General features: G+C 43.8%; 1 protein-coding gene across 2 annotated transcripts in view; it reads right to left on the bottom strand.

Annotated features, from left to right (window-relative positions):
- Nucleotides 1-20355, bottom strand: part of LOC124717169 — a 56888-nt gene that overhangs the window by 21815 nt on the left and 14718 nt on the right. For both annotated transcript variants that reach the window (XM_047243939.1, XM_047243940.1), the window contains exon 4: nucleotides 8719-8846. In XM_047243939.1, coding sequence (XP_047099895.1) covers nucleotides 8719-8846 — 128 coding nt within the window. The remainder of the gene's footprint in view (nucleotides 1-8718; nucleotides 8847-20355) is intronic.

Below are 20355 nucleotides of genomic sequence, written 5' to 3'. Positions count from 1 at the left end.
TGAAAGGTCTCTGTTGGATTCCTTTTACGTTAATTTTTTAAAACTGTCGTTATTTATGGCATAAATTCCACTTCTAAATTTACTGTGGTGTTTCTGGCTATCTGGGAGGAGACTGAGCAGTGGAACGTGTTACTTTTACAGATAATCAACAACGATCTGTCACACCACTACACTTTAAAACACAGTTTATATGTAATTCATGTCACACAGTCTCATACGGAACCTACATCCACTTTCTTTTATATGTTGTATATGATAAGATACTGTCATCCCCCTTCCCTTCTGTGTGAAAGGATGAATGAGCAAATGTATTTCTAGTTGCATGCTTGATGGTAGCAGACAAGCCTGTCTGCTAGATAACAGTAGAACTAATGTTGGAACAGGTAGCTACGCTTTCTAAACGCAAAGAGGTTTCTATTCTTGGCATGGTCCTGTCCGTCCCTTGTCATGTTGGTATAGGAAGCTGCCTCTCTGGTTACTTCCGTTTGTATTTGTTAAGCACCCTCGGTAGGGGCCCAAGCCACTCGGTCTGCGGCGAGCGTCTGAAGTGGTAAGATCTCTGGCTAAATGCGTGTCTGCTAAGTCCGTAGGACAATGGATTTCTTAAGTTCAACCTAACTGAAAATTTAATTACCTTTATTTCAGGTTTAGATCTAAAGTATCTAATGTTATCTTAATTTGCAACGCAGTGTAGTTCGAGTGTGAAGTTCAGAATGTCTTCCAGTAGTTGCTTTGTCACTACTTTCTGAGTAAAGTGGAACCACGTGTGGATGATCCGTAACTCTAACTAAGGTCATCAATCTTAAATGCGAAAGTGCGTGAGATTATAACATCTTGTCTTGACAATATTTTTCAATATAGCAACTTTTCTTTATGTTCGACCCACGTGGGGTGTACTTTGTGAGACCAGTACCACGTGCTTATACTGTTGTTTGACCCATCAGGTTAATAGTAAGACGATAGTAACCAGTTCGAGGTTTTTCTTTTGTAATTTGTGTTTCGATGTAATTTATTTTAATTATAAAAATTATTGTGGAGTTACACTCTTTGTGTAAACCAAGTTGACCACGTGAAGCATGTAGTGTAATTATCAAAGTAGCCCTCAGATATTCTTTTCGGGAAGATTTCACAGAGAGTAAGTATGAATTTAGTATACCAGTGTGTGGTAATTTCATGACGGACATGATTGCGCTATGAATGTAACTTCTTTGGGTGAAAATTAAATCGGTTGGTTGTGGTTAATTTCCTCTTGCATATGTTTCAGCATTCTTCATGTGTTATTTTATGAATGCAGTGTTGTATGCAGTCTCCCAGTCTTGGTTCCATATTTGATGTGTTCTGTAAGATTACAAACTCACATTTTCACAATCTTAAATAAGACACCAGTTTAGTTATGAATCAAGTTTAATTTGCTGAAATTTTAACCGAACAATGATCAATGTTAAAATAAATGTCCAAATATAAACTGATTTACTTCTTTTTATTTAAATTGTCTTTATATATATCACCAGTTATCAAGAGATGACTACTAAAAGATTATAATTAATGTTAGTCTGGTTGGGAATTTGGTAAGCTAGACTGGATACCTGGTGAAACAGTTGTTCAGTAATGCAAGGTTAACTTCCCCAGATAGCTCACAGCTTTTAACCCGCTTTTATTGTCTTGAATATCAGCACCGCTTTCAGAACAAATTAATGCATCAACATTACAACTGTTTTTCTCTGGCTTTAAGAGTCCGTGTCTCGCAACAAGGAGTGTTGACATTTTCAAAAATATAGGAAAGCCAATATATTGATATTAAAAATATATCGTTACAGGCCACCGACATATCGAAAAATGTATCGATATATCGTCAGAAAACGGACGGGCCTATAAATATATCGGGTTCACATTGTAAAAATACTGCCGGTTCTAGATCTGTACAATTAAGTACAGATATTCTGTACATCAACAAGCTAGCTACCAGCTTATCACCCTTATAGCAAGAATTGAAACGAAAATGATGCACATTCACGCTTGGTGATAACCATTTTTCCTAACAATGGTAACTGCATGTAAGCGGCGCAATAAAATGTGTCCCATGAGTCATTACGTACAGAATTTGTCTGGAACACTTATTGTCGACTTCCCTGTTTTTTTTCAGTTCTGTAAACGCCAGTGAACTAGCAGTCGTATAGTCAACTTTGAGTGGTGAAGTTAAACGTTGCGGTTTCTGTTCACACCGCCAAGCCCCCAATACGTCAGCATACCCCTCACACGTCTCCGCCCAATAGCGTCATTTACATTGTGGTCATCTTTTTCAGAAACTGTTTTCAATAATGCCGATGTGAAGAAATAGCACAAAGCTGATGTGCTATTTCTCAACATCGGGAATCTTGTTGTTCAATTGACACAACCATCACCTAGTGCATTCTGACTTCTTCTTTGTGCCACCTATACTTGCGTGAAGGGAGTCAAAGAGAAATACTGGACGTGATCGGAGCTCGAAAAGTAGTAAGACTCCACACAGTGAAAGTAAAATTATGTTTTACTACAATTTGGAAACAACAGCTTCATACACTACTGGCCATTAAAATTGTTACACCAGGAAGAAGACGCGCTACAGACGCGAAATTTAACCGACAGGAAGAAGATGCTGTGACATGCAAATGATTAGCTTTTCAGAACAATCACACAAGGTTGGCGCTGGTGGCGACACTTACAACGTGCTGACATGAGGGAAGTTTCCAACCGATTTCTCATACACACAGCAGTTGACCGGCGTGTAAGAAGGAGAAATGCGTACCATCTCGTTTGCGACTTTGATAAAGGTCGGATTGTAGCCTTTAGCGATTGCTGTTTATAGTATCACGATATTGCTGCTCGCGTTGGTCGAGATCCAATGACTGTTAGCAGAATGTGGAATCGTTGGGTACGGGAGGGTAATACGGAACACCGTGTTGGATCCCAACGGCCTCGTATCACAAGCAGTCGAAGTGACAGGCATCTTAGGCGCATGGCTGTACCGGATCGTGCAGCCACGTCTTGATCCCTGAGTCAACAGATGGGTACGTTTGCAAGACAACAACCACCTGCTGTTTACAGCATCGTGATGGTCACATCCGTGTTTGGCGACATCACGGTGAACGCACATTGGAAACGTGTATTCGTCATCACCATACTGGTGTATCACCCGGAGTGATGGTATGGGGTGCCTCTGGTTATATGTCTCGGTCACCTCTTGTTCGCATTGACGGCACTTTGAACAGTGGACGTTACATTTCAGATGTGTTACGACCCGTGGCTCCACCATTCGATTTCAGCAGGATAATGAATGACCGTATGTTGCAGGTCCTGTATGGGCCTTTCTGGATACATAAATTTTTGACTTCTGCCCTGGCTAGCACATTCTCCAGATCTCTCACCACTTGAAAACGTCTGGTCAATGGTGGCCGAGCAACTGGCTCGTCACAATACGCCAGGCACTATTCTTGATGAACTGTGGTATCGTGTTGAAGCTGCATGGCCAGCTGTACCTGTACACGCCATCCAAGCTCTGTTTGACTCAATGCCCAGGCGTATGAAGGCCGTTATTACGGCCGGAGGTGGTTGTTCTGGGTACTGATTTCTCAGGATCTATGCACTCAAATTGCGTGAAAATGTAACCACATGTCAGTTCTAGTATAATATATTTGTCCAATGAATACCTGTTTATCATCTGCATTTCTTCGTGGTGTAGCAAACTGCAAAAAAGTCTAATATAAATAAAAATATCGCCACTCCATATTGTCATTTCTATATCGATAAACCTTGGAAAGATATGTCGGCGATATACACTTCTGGAAATGGAAAAAAGAACACATTGACACCGGTGTGTCAGACCCACCATACTTGCTCTGGACACTGCGAGAGGGCTGTACAAGCAATGATCACACGCACGCACAGCGGACACACCAGGAACCGCGGTGCTGGCCATCGAATGGCGCTAGCTGCGCAGCATTTGTGCACCGCCGCCGTCAGTGTCAGCCAGTTTGCCGTGGCATACGGAGCTCCATCGCAGTCTTTAACACTGGTAGCATGCCGCGACAGCGTGGACGTGAACCGTATGTGCAGTTGACGGACTTTGAGCGAGGGCGTATAGTGGGCATGCGGGAGGCCGGGTGGACTTACCGCCGAATTGCTCAACACTTGGGGCGTGAGGTCTCCACAGTACACCGATGTTGTCGCCAGTGGTCGGCGGAAGGTGCACGTGCCCGTCGACCTGGGACCGGACCGCAGCGACGCACGGATGCACGCCAAGACCGTAGGATCCTACGCAGTGCCATAGGGGACCGCACCGCCACTGCCAAGCAAATTAGGGACACTGTTGCTCCTGGGGTATCGGCGAGGACCATTCGCAACCGTCTCGATGAAGCTGGGCTACGGTCCCGCACACCGTTGGGCCGTCTTCCGCTCACGCCCCAACATCGTGCAGCCCGCCTCCAGTGGTGTCGCGACAGGCGTGAATGGAGGGACGAATGGAGACGTGTCGTCTTCAGCGATGAGAGTCGCTTCTGCCTTGGTGCCAATAATGGTCGTATGCGTGTTTGGCGCCTTGCAGGTGAGCGCCACAATCAGGACTGTATACGACCGAGGCACACAGGGCCAACACCCGGCATCATGGTGTGGGGCGCGATCTCCTACACTGGCCGTACACCACTGGTGATCGTCGAGGGGACACTGAATAGTGCACAGTATATCCAAACCGTCATCGAACCCATCGTTCTACCATTCCTAGACCGGCAAGGGAACTTGCTGTTCCAACAGGACAATGCACGTCCGCATGTATCCCGTGCCACCCAACGTGCTCTAGAAGGTATAAGTCAACTACCCTGGCCAGCAAGATCTCCGGATCTGTCCCCCATTGAGCATGTTTGGGACTGGATGAAGCGTCGTCTCACGCGGTCTGCACGTCCAGCACGAACGCTGGTCCAACTGAGGCGCCAGGTGGAAATGGCATGGCAAGCCGTTCCACAGGACTACATCCAGCATTTCTACGATCGTCTCCATGGGAGAATATCAGCCTGCATTGCTGCGAAAGGTGGATATACACTGTACTAGTGCCGACATTGTGCATGCTCTGTTGCCTGTGTCTATGTGCTTGTGGTTCTGTCAGTGTGATCATGTGATGTATCTGACCCCAGGAATGTGTCAATAAAGTTTCCCCTTCCTGGGACAATGAATTCACGATGTTCTTATTTCAATTTCCAGGAGTGTATATCGAAACATTTCATGATCTATACCGATTTTTGGGCTTATCGATATTCTGTCAACAACCCTACTCGCAACCATAAAACTAAAGGGAAAACACAAGTCGCAAGTCGGAGGTAGTCGTTATTGCTCTGTTGTGCTATATCATGGTGATTTCCTTTGTAGTCACTCACTTTAGAGTGATCCGTCTTCTTATCTCATCTTCACACCTTGCCGTGTCACAGATGTTTGACCCAAGATAGGTGAAAGACCTGTGAGTTCGACCTATACTCATCGATCACTTATTATGCGTTTCGACTTGATGAGATTGACGTCCAACCCATATGATGGACGAATGTCTTTTACTGTTGTTAACAGCTCAGCAAATTCATTTTCGCTGCTGTGTACAGGTACGGTGTCCACAGAAAATCGGAGCTTGTTAATAAGTCTACCACCAATTGAGATGGCTTTAGTCCAGCCATCACTAGCATTCCTAATAAAATTTTCTATATAAATATTGTACAGTTTGGGGCATAGAACTCAACCCTCCCTGACTCTTTTTGATACGCTGAAGAAATCAGATGTACCAGCACTTGTCTTCGAAGCTGCGAGGTGATTATTGTGTGAACTTCTGATCAGTACTGTCAAGTGCGGTGAGACACCAAACTCTGAAGTACCTGTCACAACTTTTCCCAGACAACTCAGTCAAAGGCTTTCCTATAGTCACGGAAGCAGACAAGACAAGAACACAAAGCTCTCGCAATTTCTCGATTCCTTGTCGTACGTTGAGAAACTGTTCACGAGTTCCTTTTCCTTGAATATAACCTGTTTGTTCTGCTGATAAGCGTGGATGGATACATTGTTTCAAACACTGGGACGAGATGTAGTCGTCGTGAATGTAAATCCTACTTTTATTTTTTCCTGGTGCTGTGTACTCGCACGTTTATTAACACGTTATTTAAAATTTTTTCCGTGAACAGAATAAGGTGAAGTTGCAATTTTGTGTTACGACGTAAATCGATGTATTCGGAATGTTTTGAAAGTGTAATTTTAAGCTAGATATGTTAAGCTGCAGAAACATACCTATAGATCGACAGAGAAAAAACATCAACAAAGAATCTGGACCGAAAACGAGAGAGTGTTTGCCGTTCCGCGGGAGGAAGGTTATATTGCCTGCCGTGGTCGGTGCGAAACAATTGTTTCCCTCATTATTACGTGCACCGCTGACGAACAAGTAATTAGCATATGGTTCGCGTTGCTTGTCACAAGGGAAACTGCCCATTGCATCCCCCTCGGATTTAGTGGTACGGGAGCCCAGTTGACAGACTGTCAATAACTGAACATAGATCAAGCACGAAAACAGGAAGAAGGTTTACTGAACTGTGAAATAAAAAGCAAAATAGGAACTGTGAACGGTAGATTACCATTATTTGCACGAAGATTCTAATGTTGTTATCAGATTACCAAAATCTTTATTAGCTTACAGTTTAGTATCTGACGGTAAATTAGACAAGTAATCCCCAGCAACGAATTTCCAAAATATAAACGCTTCATCCTATTTTGTCGATCGCCATGTCTTTAGAGAGCTATTAGTGTAAACCTAAATTGCTTGAAATTACAGGCATGTAACGTAAATAGTACTTGAGTTATTGGAGGTCAAAGTGGCTGATTACTATCGATCGCGTCAGACCATAAGTACTCCACAGTTACACGAAAAAAAGGTTGCAGCGTGCTTATAAATACATTTATTCATCTATGTCTTTGTTAATATCCTATATATGCTATTCATAAAGAAACTGGTGAATTATTTACTGTGTTTTACAAAGCACAGAGACATTAGGCTTCTGGCATACCTTTTGCTTCTTTTTTTTTATATATGTGTGTGGCCGTCAGTCCAGAGACTGGTTTGATGCAGCTCTCCATGCTACTCTATCCTGTCCAAGTTTCTTCATCTCCCAGCTCCTACTGAAACCTACATCCTTCTGAATCTGTTTAGTGTATTCATCTCTTGGTCTCTCTCTACGATTTTTACCCTCCACGCTGCCCTCCAACACTAAATTGGTGATCCCTCGATGCCTGAGAATATGCCCTACCAACCGATCCCCTCTTCTAGTCAAGTTGTGCCACAAATTTCTCTTCCCTCCAATTCTGTTCAGTACCTCCTCATTAGTTATGTGGTCTACCCATCTGATCTTCAACAGTGTTCTGTAGCACCACATTTCGAAAGCTTCTATTCTCTTCTTGTCCAAACTATTTATCGTCCACGTTTCACTTCCATACGTGGCTACACTCCATACAAATACATTCAGAAACGACTTCCTTACACTTAAATCTATACTCGATGTTGACAAATTTCTCTTCTTCAAAAATGCTTTCCTTGCCATTGCTAGTCTACATTTTATATCCTCTCTACTTCGACCATCATCACTTATTTTGCTCCCCAAATAACAAAACTCATTTACTCCTTTAAGTATCTCATTTCCTAATGTAATTCCCGCAGCATCACCCGGTTTAATTCGACTACATTCCATTATCCTCGTTTTGTTTTTGTTGGTGTTCATCTTATGTCCTCCTTTTAAGACACTGTCCATTCCGTTGAACTGCTCTTCCAAGTATGTCTCTGACAGTATTACAATGTCATCGGCGTACGTCAAAGTTTTTATTTCTTCTCCATGGATTTTAATACCTACTCCGAACTTCTCTTTTGTTTCCTTTACTGCTTGCTCAATATACAAATTGAATAACATCGGGGATAGGCTACAACCCTGTCTCACTCCCTTCCTAACCACAGCTTCCCTTTCATGCCCCTCGACTCTTATAAGTGCCATGTGGTTTCTGTACATATTGTAAATAGCCTTTCGCTTCCTGTATTTTACCCTTTTGAAAGAGAGTATTCCAGTCAACATTGTTAAAAGCTTTCTCTAAGTCTACAAATGCTAGAAACGTAGGTTTGCCTTTCCTTAATCAATTTTCTAAGATCAGGGTCAGCATTGCGTCACGTGTTACAACATTTGTACGGAATCCAAACTGATCTTCCCAGAATTCGGCTTCTATCAGTTTTTCCGTTCGTCTGTAAGGAATTCGTGTTAGTATTTTGCAGCCTTGGCTTATTAAACTGATAGTTCCGTAATTTTCACATCTGCAATACCTGCTTTCTTTAGGATTGGAATTATTATATTCTTCTTGAAGGCTGCACTAGTAATTCAATTTCTGACTCAGCAGACCGCTAACACATTACGAGGAAGACGAAAGGGTCGAATTTTTTCACAGTCCTTATCCGTTTTCAGCTTGCATTCTCTCTCTCTAACAACGCTGCAAGTATCGTAGACGTACGGGAGAGTCAGAACTCTTACAGATGATTAACGTCACTATCGGACAGGCAAAGATAACGACAGTGTGGATGAGACATAGGAAGTAGACTCTCAGAACTGACCACTTACGCGCGGCTGTGTGTGTCACTTCTTCATTCATCTTAGGTGTAACAAACTGAGGAAGAAAAACGTTACTTACCATGATCTCGAATGCGAATGGAACTAAAGCTGCTGATATGTGCCTCACACCATGTGAGAGCAACTGCACAACATCCCGTGAGTAGCTGGAGACGTGTTTCAGGTAGGCGGGCACCTCGGCCTCCAGTTCTGGAGAAGACAGACGACATTCTAATGAACTACTCATCTGACCAGATTTCTGTCAGAAACACAGCTTTCACTTCCTGGCTTCCCTGTTTCTATGCTACATGTACACAGGACCGCACTGGTACTTGTCAGCAAACCAAAATCCAGGAAATATACACCAACTTAATCAAAAAAAATTAGAATACTGTAGCTCCATATTCAGCAATTTATACGACCATTCGCTCACAGAATGATCCGTACCTAAAGAGTGGAAATTTGCTCAAGTCACACCAATACTCAAAAAGGGAAGTAGGAGTAATCCGCTGAATTACAGGCCCATATCACTAATGTCGATTTGCAGTAGGGTTTGGAACGTACACTGTATTCGTACATTAAGAAGTACCGCGAAGAAAACGATTTATTTCAAATAGCACGGATTAATAAAATATCGTTCTTGTGAAACACAACTAGCTCTTTATACCCATGAAGTAATGAGTGCTGTAGATAGGGGATGTCAGATTGATTCCATATTTTTAGATTTCCAGAAGGCTTTCGATACCGTTCCTCACAAGCGTCTCCTAACCTAACTGAGTGCCTACGGAGTATCGCCTTAGTTGTGCGACTGGATTCGCGATTTCCTGTCAGAAAGGTCACAGTTCGCAGTTCTAGAAGAAAAGTCATCTAGTAAAACAGAAGTTTTCCCAAAGAAGTGTTATAGGCGCTCTATTTTTCCTGATCTCTATTAACGACATAGGAGACAATCTGAGTAGCCATCTTAGATTATTTGCAGATGACGCTGTCATTTACCGTCTTTTAAAGTAGTCAGTTGACCAAAACGAATTGCAAAACGATGTAGGTAAGATATTTGTATGGAGCGAAAAGTGGCAATTGACATGAATACTAAAAGAAATCAGCTAAATTTTGTTTACGTGGTAAGTCACACAAATCTGAAGGCTGTAATTAATAATAAATAATTAGGGATTACAACTGCAAATAACCTAAACTGGAACAATCACTTGGATAATGTTGTGGGTAAAGCAAACCAAAGACGGCGATTCATTAGCAGAACACTTAGAAGGTGCAACAGGTCTACTAAAGAGACTGCTTGCACCACGCTTGTCCGCCCTATTCTGGAGTACTGCAGTGCGGTGTGGGATCCGCGTCGGGTGGGACCGACGGATGACATCGAACAAGTACAAAGAAGGGCAGCTCGTTTTGATTATCGCGAAATAGGGGAGATAGTGTCACAGACATGATACGTGAATTGGAGTGGCAATCATTAAAACAAAAGCGTTTTTCGTTGCGACGGGATCTTCTCATGAAATTTCAGTCACCAGTTTTCTCCTCAGATTGCGAAAACATTATGTTGGCACCAAGCTACATAGGAAGAAATGATCATAACGATAAAATAAGAGAAATCAGGACTCGCACAGAAAAATTTAGGTGTTTGTTTTTCCCGCGACTCGTTCGAGAGTGGAACGGTAGAGCGACAGCTTGAAGGTGGTTCACTCAACCCTCTTCCAGGCACTTTACTGTGAATAGCAGAAGAAACACACAGATGTAGATGTCCATATTGTAACGCTCCTTAAAAAAATGATATAATAGACTTCACGATTAAGTTGAATGAATGTCTGATTTGTGGAATAAGTACTGAACTCGAATTGTCGTGTTGCGTGTTGTCAGTGCATGTGGTGTGCATTTTGGCGTGGAGATATCATCTACAACCAAGGACGTCTCGTTTGTTGCATTATCTGCACAATTACCATTTACGGAAGCTGACGGATTTCTTAAGAACAGACTGAGTGCTTTGCACTGTTGTTTCCTCTGACATACTGCTGGCAATCTGGTTAATTGTGTGAAAAATAGGTAAATCTTGACCTCATTCGGTAAACAATCAAGCTTTGAATTCAGCACGTCAGCCATGTGCAGATCAGCGGCGTCCGCAGTGCCGGAATCTACCGTCTGATTGCTAGTCAAATTAGTGGGCGAAATTATAGTGTCAGGAAATATCCATTATTTTGGGAAACGGAACTCACGTTTTCTGTGATGCTTTGCAACTGCTGCACCGCAGAGTGGTCACTATCATTCTCAACATTGTTGTCAATAATAGGAAAATCTTCTATTTCGATATATCTGTGAGATTACACGCCGGAACCTTGACACTTTTGCGCGGCGTCGTATAAATACAGAGTACAAATCCAAAGACAAAAATACAAAAATTCAACACTCAACTCAATGAAGAAGTCAAGGCGGAACATAAGAATGCCGATGAACTGTGAAAAAATTTTGAACAAATTAGTAAACCAGTAAACCGCGTTGCGCTAAAAAAATTTTTAAAAAAGGGTCAAACTACTGTTATCGCTACAGAGTGGTTGAGAGAACATTATATATATATATATATATATATGACTATTTTGATATCACTGATTTTACAAAGCGAACGACTAGCAGGGCTGACGTCAAGTGCAACGTTCTTTAATAAAAAGAGAGAGAAAGACTACGATTACGGTGAATGAGTGTCTGGTCTGTGGAATGAGTTCTGAAATCGAATTGTCATGTTGCGTGTTGTTACTGCAAGTGGTGTGCTTACACTGTGTTATTTTTAGCCGCGCGGGATTAGCCGAGCGGTCTGGGCGCTGCAGTCATGGACTGTGAGACTGGTCCCGGCGGAGGTTCGAGTCCTACCTCGGGCATGGGTGTGTGTGTTTGTCCTTAGGATAATTTAGGTTAAGTAGTGTGTAAGCTTAGGGACTGATGACCTTAGCAGTTAAGTCCCATAAGATTTCACACACATTTGATTTTTTTGTTATTGTTAGCAAAACTTCACACGAATCTATTGGGTAATGCAACTCCCAATACCAATAAAGAAATACAGCAAAATACATTCAACTCCTTAAGCACTGAATGCTAAGGCCCTGTTCAAAACTAATAAGTTTGGTCCCTGTGCACGTAACAAATACCTTAAATTGTCTTATCTCTAAAGCAGCAACGGTGGAACACGTATGTTCTGGTTTCTCATAAAGAAAAATAAATATACTAACTACAGGCTCAGCAGAGTTCAATGCTGGCCATAATACTTGAAATGCACATGAAATTCATTTGGCTGATAAACGAGAACACTTAGAAATTCCAAATTCTTTGAAAAATATATGACCTGGACTGGGAGGCGGTGCTGATTATGATGGCTTACTAGCACTCAGTGTTTTTAGCAAAATTATATTGATAGTTAAGTTTGTCTTTTCAAAAAAAAAAAAAAAAACTGACAATTACATTACTCACAATTGATTCACAAACAATGAGACATAAACAGCAAGTATTATCTAACTCCATTAATCCAACATAAGTGCAGATCATCAAATTACAGATAGCTCTGTTAACAAATCTTAAAAGCATTACAAAAATAAAATACCTAAGTAGACTTTCTGTGAAAACCATTTACGTACATCGTGGGGTTACTCAACAATAACAAATTGTCAGCCAACTCACCTATACTAACGCTCTGGCAAAAACAGAAATCGTAATTATTGAGAATCTTTACCTCGCATACATGAAGACTTCTGCTTCCATGTTCAACAATATCGACATACCTGCATTGATCTGACTCTTGGTGACTTCACACAGCACACCACAGAAGCTGCCCACCCCATCGCCTTTCCCTCACACGCAGCTGCCTACAAGTGTGCGCCCAGCTCTCTCCAACACTACATTCTCAGACCAGAAACAGTATCTCTGGCTCTACGGTCGCACACAGTCAGCGATCCGCATTACCGAGGCTATCAAAGACTTTCATCGTTTATAGTACACTAGTTTCATTTTAATTTATTAATATTTTTATCTCATTCTGATGCAACATACAAGTGCGCCCCAGTCTACTCCTTTCAACATTCTGTTAAACATTAAAGACGAGATATTCATCATTTTGATTTGCAGCCCCTTGTTTTGGCCGTGTTTGCAGTTAAAATTGTTGGAAGTGATGTCCGTCAGTTATGCAAAACACCGTTTTTTCTCAGTACACAGTCATGTTTCGGCACCACTGTGCCATCATCAGTTGGTTTTCGTTTTTATTTATTCTGCAATGTGAACAGATCGTTTCTTTTTGTAAATACTCACACGTGCACACACACACACACACACACACACACACACACACACACACACACACACAGAGGCACACACCCAACCACCCACCCACCCACACACACACACACACACACACACACACGCCCGCCCACACACACACACACACACACACACACACACACACACACAGGCACACACCCACCCACCCACCCACCCACACACACACACACACACACACACACAAACGCGCGTGCGCGTGCGCGAAAAAAAGTTACACTAAAATCTGCAAAGACGCACCATTTACACACAAAATGAATACCATACAAAAGAGAACACACAGCTAAGAAGCGCACAGAAAACACACACACGCACGCACGCACGAAGATAAAATGCAAACAAAATTCAAATTTGGCGCCGAACTCTCTGGTGAACAAATGAACACTGACTGGGCTGCGACACACAACAAACGACAATCACACTGTGTTTTGCTGAAGTGAAGAGTGTTTTACAACGCTATTTGTGGAAAATACTTGTTATAGCTACGTACGCATCACAACACCTCAGCATGATGCGAAGAATGGACGTGCTTGGCACACGTAAACGTAAGTAAAAACGAATATAGGCGCGAAAACATTGCGACAAACAAAATTACGTTCTAGAAGATAGGTTAACTCCCAGCAGAAAACTGTCTCATCAGCGTCCTTTGGTTGCAGATGACAAGCTACCTGTAGTAATTAACACACAAGTGGTCCATAAAATTCATGCACACCAAATGTAAAGGTATTTACAAAAAGAAACGATATGTTGTTCGAACTAAAGATGCACATAATTTTATAATCATTTAACAAAAATGTTCACATTGCAGAATAAATAAAAACGAAAAGCCACTGATGATGGCACAGTGGTGCAGTAACATGTTTGGATACAGAGAAAAAACGTTGTTTTGCGTAACTGGCGGACCTCACATCCAACAATTAAAGACGAGATTCAATCTTTAGAAAAAAGTGGAATGTATACTACTTCCCGTTACTTTTTTTGTGACAATGTATGTGAAGACCAGTCAGAAAAGGATATAACTGCTACACTTAACACGAAAACATATGGAGACTGAAAAAGAGAGGTTCCAACTTTGTTGAACATGCTCTCAATGAATATCGTTCTGGAGATATTGAAAGTGATCTGCTCAATAGAGTGAGTAAAGGTATGAAACTAACGTTATTTGAAATCTGTCTGTCAACAAACACCAGTCACAGAATCCTTAACGAAAAAATACAGTTTCCCCGCCGTTTCGCCTTAACCGCTCACATTCTTCATTCTCCAATGGATGTCTCTCGGAATTTGTCCTTCGGCATCCAAGAGAAGAATAACAGCACGTTAGTACTGCTCGGACGCATTTGGTAATAATGTCGCCATAGTTCACGTATTCGCATTTACTACACGCATGGAGGAAAGACGCGAATGCCATAATAATCCCTTGCCTACTACCGAGCGAGGTGGCGCAGTGGTTAAACACTGGACTCGCATTCGGGAGGACGACGGTCCAATCCCGCGTCCGGCCATCCTGATTTAGGTTTTCCGTGATTTCCCTAAATCGCTCCAGGCAAATGCCGGGATGGTTCCTTTTAAAGGGCACGGCCGACTTCCTTCCCCATCCTTCCCTAATCCGATGAGACCGATTACCTCGCTGTCTGGTCTCCTTCCCCAAAACAACCCAACCCAACTCCCTTGCCTACATGTCGGTGCTTATATACCTGCATAAGGGTCGCGCTACGTTGGTATAGGCTGCAGCACCACCGACGCCCATATTGGAATGCGTGCGGGCAGCATGCTCTACCTGATATGTTCCAAAGCGTCGCACATAAAAACGGGATTCCTCCGGGGCTGAGACCTCGGGCTCTATTGGTGACAGAAATGTAGGGTCAAGTGTTTTGGATATTCCTTGGGCTAGGGACCATTTGTATACCCCACAGAAGGCTCTTCTTAGTCTCACTATCCAACAGCATGGGGCCAAAGTATCAATGTTACAAATTTCCTCCTGCCAAGGCAAACGGAGCGACTCAGTTGAGTCTTTTTGCATTTGATGTCTATGGTTAGTCTTAAGTGGCTTTTGGAAACACAATTAGTTCATGGACGTTCCCTTAGGAACCACCCCCCATCCCCCGAAATAAACCTTTTCCTATTCCATTCCTTCGTACCAAAACCGAGCCGCGGATTCCAAGTAAATGGCTGAAATTCTTACGATGTATTCCTAAAATCCCGATCTACAAAAATTTTACAGATTTCTTTATCCGTTTACAAGATACTGAGGTTCATAGTTACCTCTCATGTACGTGTCAATATGCACTTAAAATCCGGTTAGAGGTGAAAATGTAGTTTATAAAGTGACGAACCACAGAGAAATAAGCTGTAAAGTATCCATAGAACCGAAAAAAGGCGTAAAATATCTTGGACTAACATTTGATTCCACCGTGATGACAAGCTATTACAGAACCAATAATAAAAGAAAGAAAACGATTAGGACTTTTAAAATTGATAAAAAAATGTTACGGAGCAACAGCCCCACATCTACTTTATGTCTACCGCAGTTTTATAATACCAACCCTGGAACATGCTGCACCAATATGGATGATATGAAACATTCAAGCCGTCCGCTGTGCCCGAGCGGTTGCAGGCGCTTCAGTCTGGAACCGCGCTGCTGCTGCGCTCGCAGGTTCGAATCCTGCCTCGGGCATGGATGTGTGTGATGTCCTTAGGTTAGTTAGGTTTAAGTAGTTCTAAGTCTACGGGACTGATGACCTCAGATGTTAAGTCCCATAGTGCTTGGAGCCCTTTTTTTCAATTGTTCACACACCAAAAATATTTAACAGAGATAAAAGAATGATACTAACAGCGATAAATACTGGCCCAAGAGCCACTAGAAGAGATCTATATCCTGTAGCATATGTACAGCCACTAGAGGAGAGACTGATACAAGTGACAGCAAAATACGGAGAATCTAGAGTAACAACAGAATAAAAAAAAAACAACGCACTCGTTAAAACAACCACCGATGCAGCTTAATTTTCCAAAACATAAATATTCGTTCCCTCCAAGTGCACTGCACAACTATGAGAGAACCCAGCAAGAACAAGTTATGCCGCAGGAATTACAGGATCAAAATTTACAAGAAGATTAATTTAGAATAGTTAAATATACAAATAACCCAACTGAAGTTTTTAGGGAGATTTTTTCCTCATTATGGAACAAAATTCCACCTCACAGCCAAAAGAACGGGAACTGAAATTTATATAAGGCAAATAGCCCAAACTCTAACAAAAATAAAGAACGCAGCCACAGTATAAGGAAGGAACTACGCTTGACTCAAACGAACTCATCGCCTGTTTGAGAACGGGTCCGCCATTCCCTTCAAGAGAATACACTACTGCCCATTAAAATTACTACACCACGAAAATGACGTTCTACAGACGCGAAATTTAACCGACAGGAGGAAGATGCTGTGATATACAAATGATTAGTTTTTCAGAGTATTCACACAAGTTTGGCGCCCGTGGCGACACTTACAACGTGCTGACATGAGGAAAGTTTCCAACCGATTTCTCATACACAAACAGCAGTTGACCGGCGTTGCCTGGTGAAACGTTGTTGTGATGCCTTGTGCTAGAAGGAGAAATGCGTACCGTCACGTTTCCGATTTCGACAAAGGTCGTATTGTAGCCTACCGCGATTGCGGTTTATCGTATCGCGACATTGCTGCTCGCGTTGGTCGAGATCCAATGACTGCAGAACATGGAATCGGTGGGTTCAGGAGGGTAATACGAAACGCCGCTCTGGATCCCAACGGCCTCGTATCACTAGCAGTTGATATGACAGGCATCTTACCTGCACGGCTGTAACGGATCGTGCAGCCACGTCTCGATCCCTGAGTCAACAGATGGGGACGTTTGCAAGACAACAACTATCTGCATGAACAGTTCGACGACGTTTGCAGCAGCATGGACTATTGGCTCGGAGACCACGGCTCCGGTTACCCTTGACACTGCATCACAGACAGGAGCGCCCGCGATGGTGTACTCAACGACGTCCCGCGTTACGAATGGCAAAACGTCATATTTTCGGATGAATCCAAGTTCTGTTTACAGCATCATGATGGTCGGGTCCGTGTTTGGCGACATCGCGGTGAATGCACATTGGAAGCGTGTATTCGTCATCGCCATTCTGGCGTATCACTCGGCGTGATGCTATGGGGTGCCATTGCTTACACGTCTCGGTTACCTCCTGTTCGCATTGACGTCACTTTGAACAGTGGACGTTACATTTTAGATGTGTTACGACCCGGAGCTCTACCCTTCATTCGATCCCTGCGAAACCCTCAATTTCAGCAGGATAATGCACGACCGCATGTTGCAGATCCTCGGGCCTTTCTGGATACAGAAAATGTTCGACTGCTGCCCTGGCCAGCACATTTCTCACACCAATTGAAAATGTCTGGTCAATGGTGGCCGAGCAACTGGCTCATCACAATACGCCAGGCACTACTCTTGAAGAACTGTGCCATCGTGGTGAAGCTGTACACGTCAACCAAGCTCTGTTTGACTCAATGCCCAGGCGTATCAAGGCCGTTATTACGGCCAGAGGTGGTTGTTCTTAGTACTGATTTCTCAGGATCTATGCACCAAATTGCGTGAAAATGTTCAAATGGTTCAAATGACTCTGAGCACTATGGGACTTAACAGCTGTGGACATCAGTCCCTTAGAACTTAGAACCACTTAAACCTAACTAACCTAAGGACATCACACACATCCATGCCCGAGGCAGGATTCGAACCTGCGACCGTAGCAGTCGCACGGTTCCGGACTGCGCGCCTAGAACCGCGAGACCACCGCGGCCGGCGTGAAAATGTAATCACATGTCAGTTCTAGTGGAATATATTTGTCCAATGAATACCCGTTTATTATCTGCATTTCTTCTTGGTGTAGCAGTTTTAATGGCTAGTAGTGTATCAGTGACACCTGACGAGGAATGACTGTTAGACACACACTTGATGCATGTAGTATCAGTGAGCCTGCTGTCTGTGTGTAGAATGGGGAAGGCGCCCGACCTACCTGAGTTTCTCTGAGGGCACATGGTGACTCTGCAGAAGCATTTCGGAAACTGCACGACTTGTCGGCTTTTCGAGGGAGTGTCTTCAATACATGCCAAACCGAGGTGAAACCACGTCCAGACGTCGTCGGGTTGGGCTGCCGCCCCTCATTACAGATGTCGGATGTCGTAGGCTGGGCGGACTGGTAAAACAGAACAGTCGGCGAACTGTGATGGAACTACCATCAGACTTTCATGCTGGGCAGAGTACAGTGCAGCGACCACTTCTATCGATGGCTGTCCACAGCCAGCGACCCATGGATGTTCCGATGTTAACAACACAATGTAGACGACTACGACTGAAATGGGCACGTGACCATCGGCACTGTTCGTTAGCACAGTGGCAGAGCTTTGCATGGGCTGATGAAACCCGATACTATGCGACTTAGCTTTTGAGGTCATCAGTCGCCTACAACTTAGAACTAATTAACCTAACGACATAACACACATCCATGCCCAAGGCAGGATTCGAACCTGCGACCGTAGCGGTCGCTCGGTTCCAGACTGTAGCACCTAGAACCGCACGGCCACTCCGGGCGGCATACCTCCTTCATCATGTCGACAGGAGGGCGCGAAGTCGTCGTCTTCCAGGGGAACAACTCCCTGACACCTGTACTGCTGGGCAGAGACAAGTTGGTGGCCATTCCATTATGCTCTCGGGAACATTGACATGGGCATCCATGATTCCAATGGTGCTCGTGCAAGGCACCATGGAGGCCAATATGTATCATAGACTGGTTCAATACTGTACTGTCTGCCATCGGGTTCCCCTATATGGCAGGCAGCACTGCATAACAGTCACGCTATGAGGGAAACAAACCAACAGCCAATCAGGCGAAGACATCAGGAAACACGCCGAAGATTCCAGTCGATTAATTTGAACATTTCCTTGCAGAGGTTGCCGCGACATATCCGGCCACGGATTTCTACACCGGGTTTTTATTGGCTCCAGCTCACTATATAGGCCCGATCAAAGGCAGACCAGTCTTCGTCCGCTGCTAATGGCAACCGCTATAGCAGAGTCTCTGAGAAGATATCACCGAAGCCGGTGTACTGCACCGCCAATCAAAGTACCAGCCGACCGAGAGGAACCACATCTCCGGCTAGATCGACGGACACCTACCTCTATTGTACAGCCAGCTATTGTATTGTAGAAGAAGTTACGTTCAATAAAGCCGGCCATCGTGGCCGAGCTGTTCTAGGTGCTTCAGTCCGGAACCGCGCTGCTGCTACGGTCGCAGGTTCGAAACCTGCCTCGGGCGTGGATGTGTGTGATGTCCTTAGGTTAGTTAAGTTTAAGTAGTTCTTAGTTCTAGGGGACTGATGACCTCAGAAGTTAAGTCCCATTGTGCTCAGAGCCCAGAATACAAGAAATACCATGTACACCCCTTCATGACGCCAGTGACATTTTTCAGCAAGATAATGCGCCATGTCACAAGACGAGGAGTGTGATGGAGTGGTTTGAGGAATACAGTGGCGAGTCACAATTGATGTGCTGTCCCCCCAGCTCGCCAGATCTCAACCCAATGGAACACATCTGGGAAATGACTGAATGTGGCGCGAGAGTTCATCGCCCCCTCATTTTCCCGAAAATTACGGGAATCAGGTGACTTGTGTGTGCAGATGTGTGTCAACTCCCTCCAGCGACCTACCAAGGTCTCATTGCTTCCATGTCACGACGTGTTGCGGCTTTTATCCGTGACAATGTGGACACACTGGCTATTACGTCTATGGTCATAATGTTCTGCCTGATCAGTGTGCATGCGTACAGTTACACATAGTTTTTTATAATATGTATGGATACCATTGAATGTATTGTATTGTATGTTAACCTAGGACCTAGAAATGACGGAGAGGCTCCGTCCACGCCGCAGTCACAGTGGTCTACAACCCCACGACGAATACCGTAGTCCACTTCACCCCTCCACTGCTCCACACCGAACCCAGGGTTATTGTGCGGTTCGGCCCCCGGTGGATCCCCCAGGGAACGTCTCACACCAGACGAGTGTAACCCCTATGTTTCCGTGGTAGAGTAATGGTGGTGTAAGCGTATGCGGAGAACTTATTTGCGCAGCAATCGCCAACATAGTGTAACTGAGGCGGAATAAGGGGAAGAAGCCCGCATTCACCGAGGCAGATGCAAAACCGCCTCAGAACCATCCACAGACTGGCCGGTTCGACGGACCTCGATACAAATCCGCCAGCGCAGGCGCCGTGATTCTTTTGATACCTCGAAAATTTTCGCCATTGAAATTCACCGAGAAAACCTGCATTTCCAAAGAACATACTTACAAATAAGGACTCACCTGTTTT

Source organism: Schistocerca piceifrons, chromosome 9, assembly GCF_021461385.2.
Source record: "Schistocerca piceifrons isolate TAMUIC-IGC-003096 chromosome 9, iqSchPice1.1, whole genome shotgun sequence".
NCBI classification, from domain to species: Eukaryota; Metazoa; Arthropoda; class Insecta; order Orthoptera; family Acrididae; genus Schistocerca; species Schistocerca piceifrons.
This window is presented reverse-complemented; position numbering and strand designations above follow the sequence as displayed.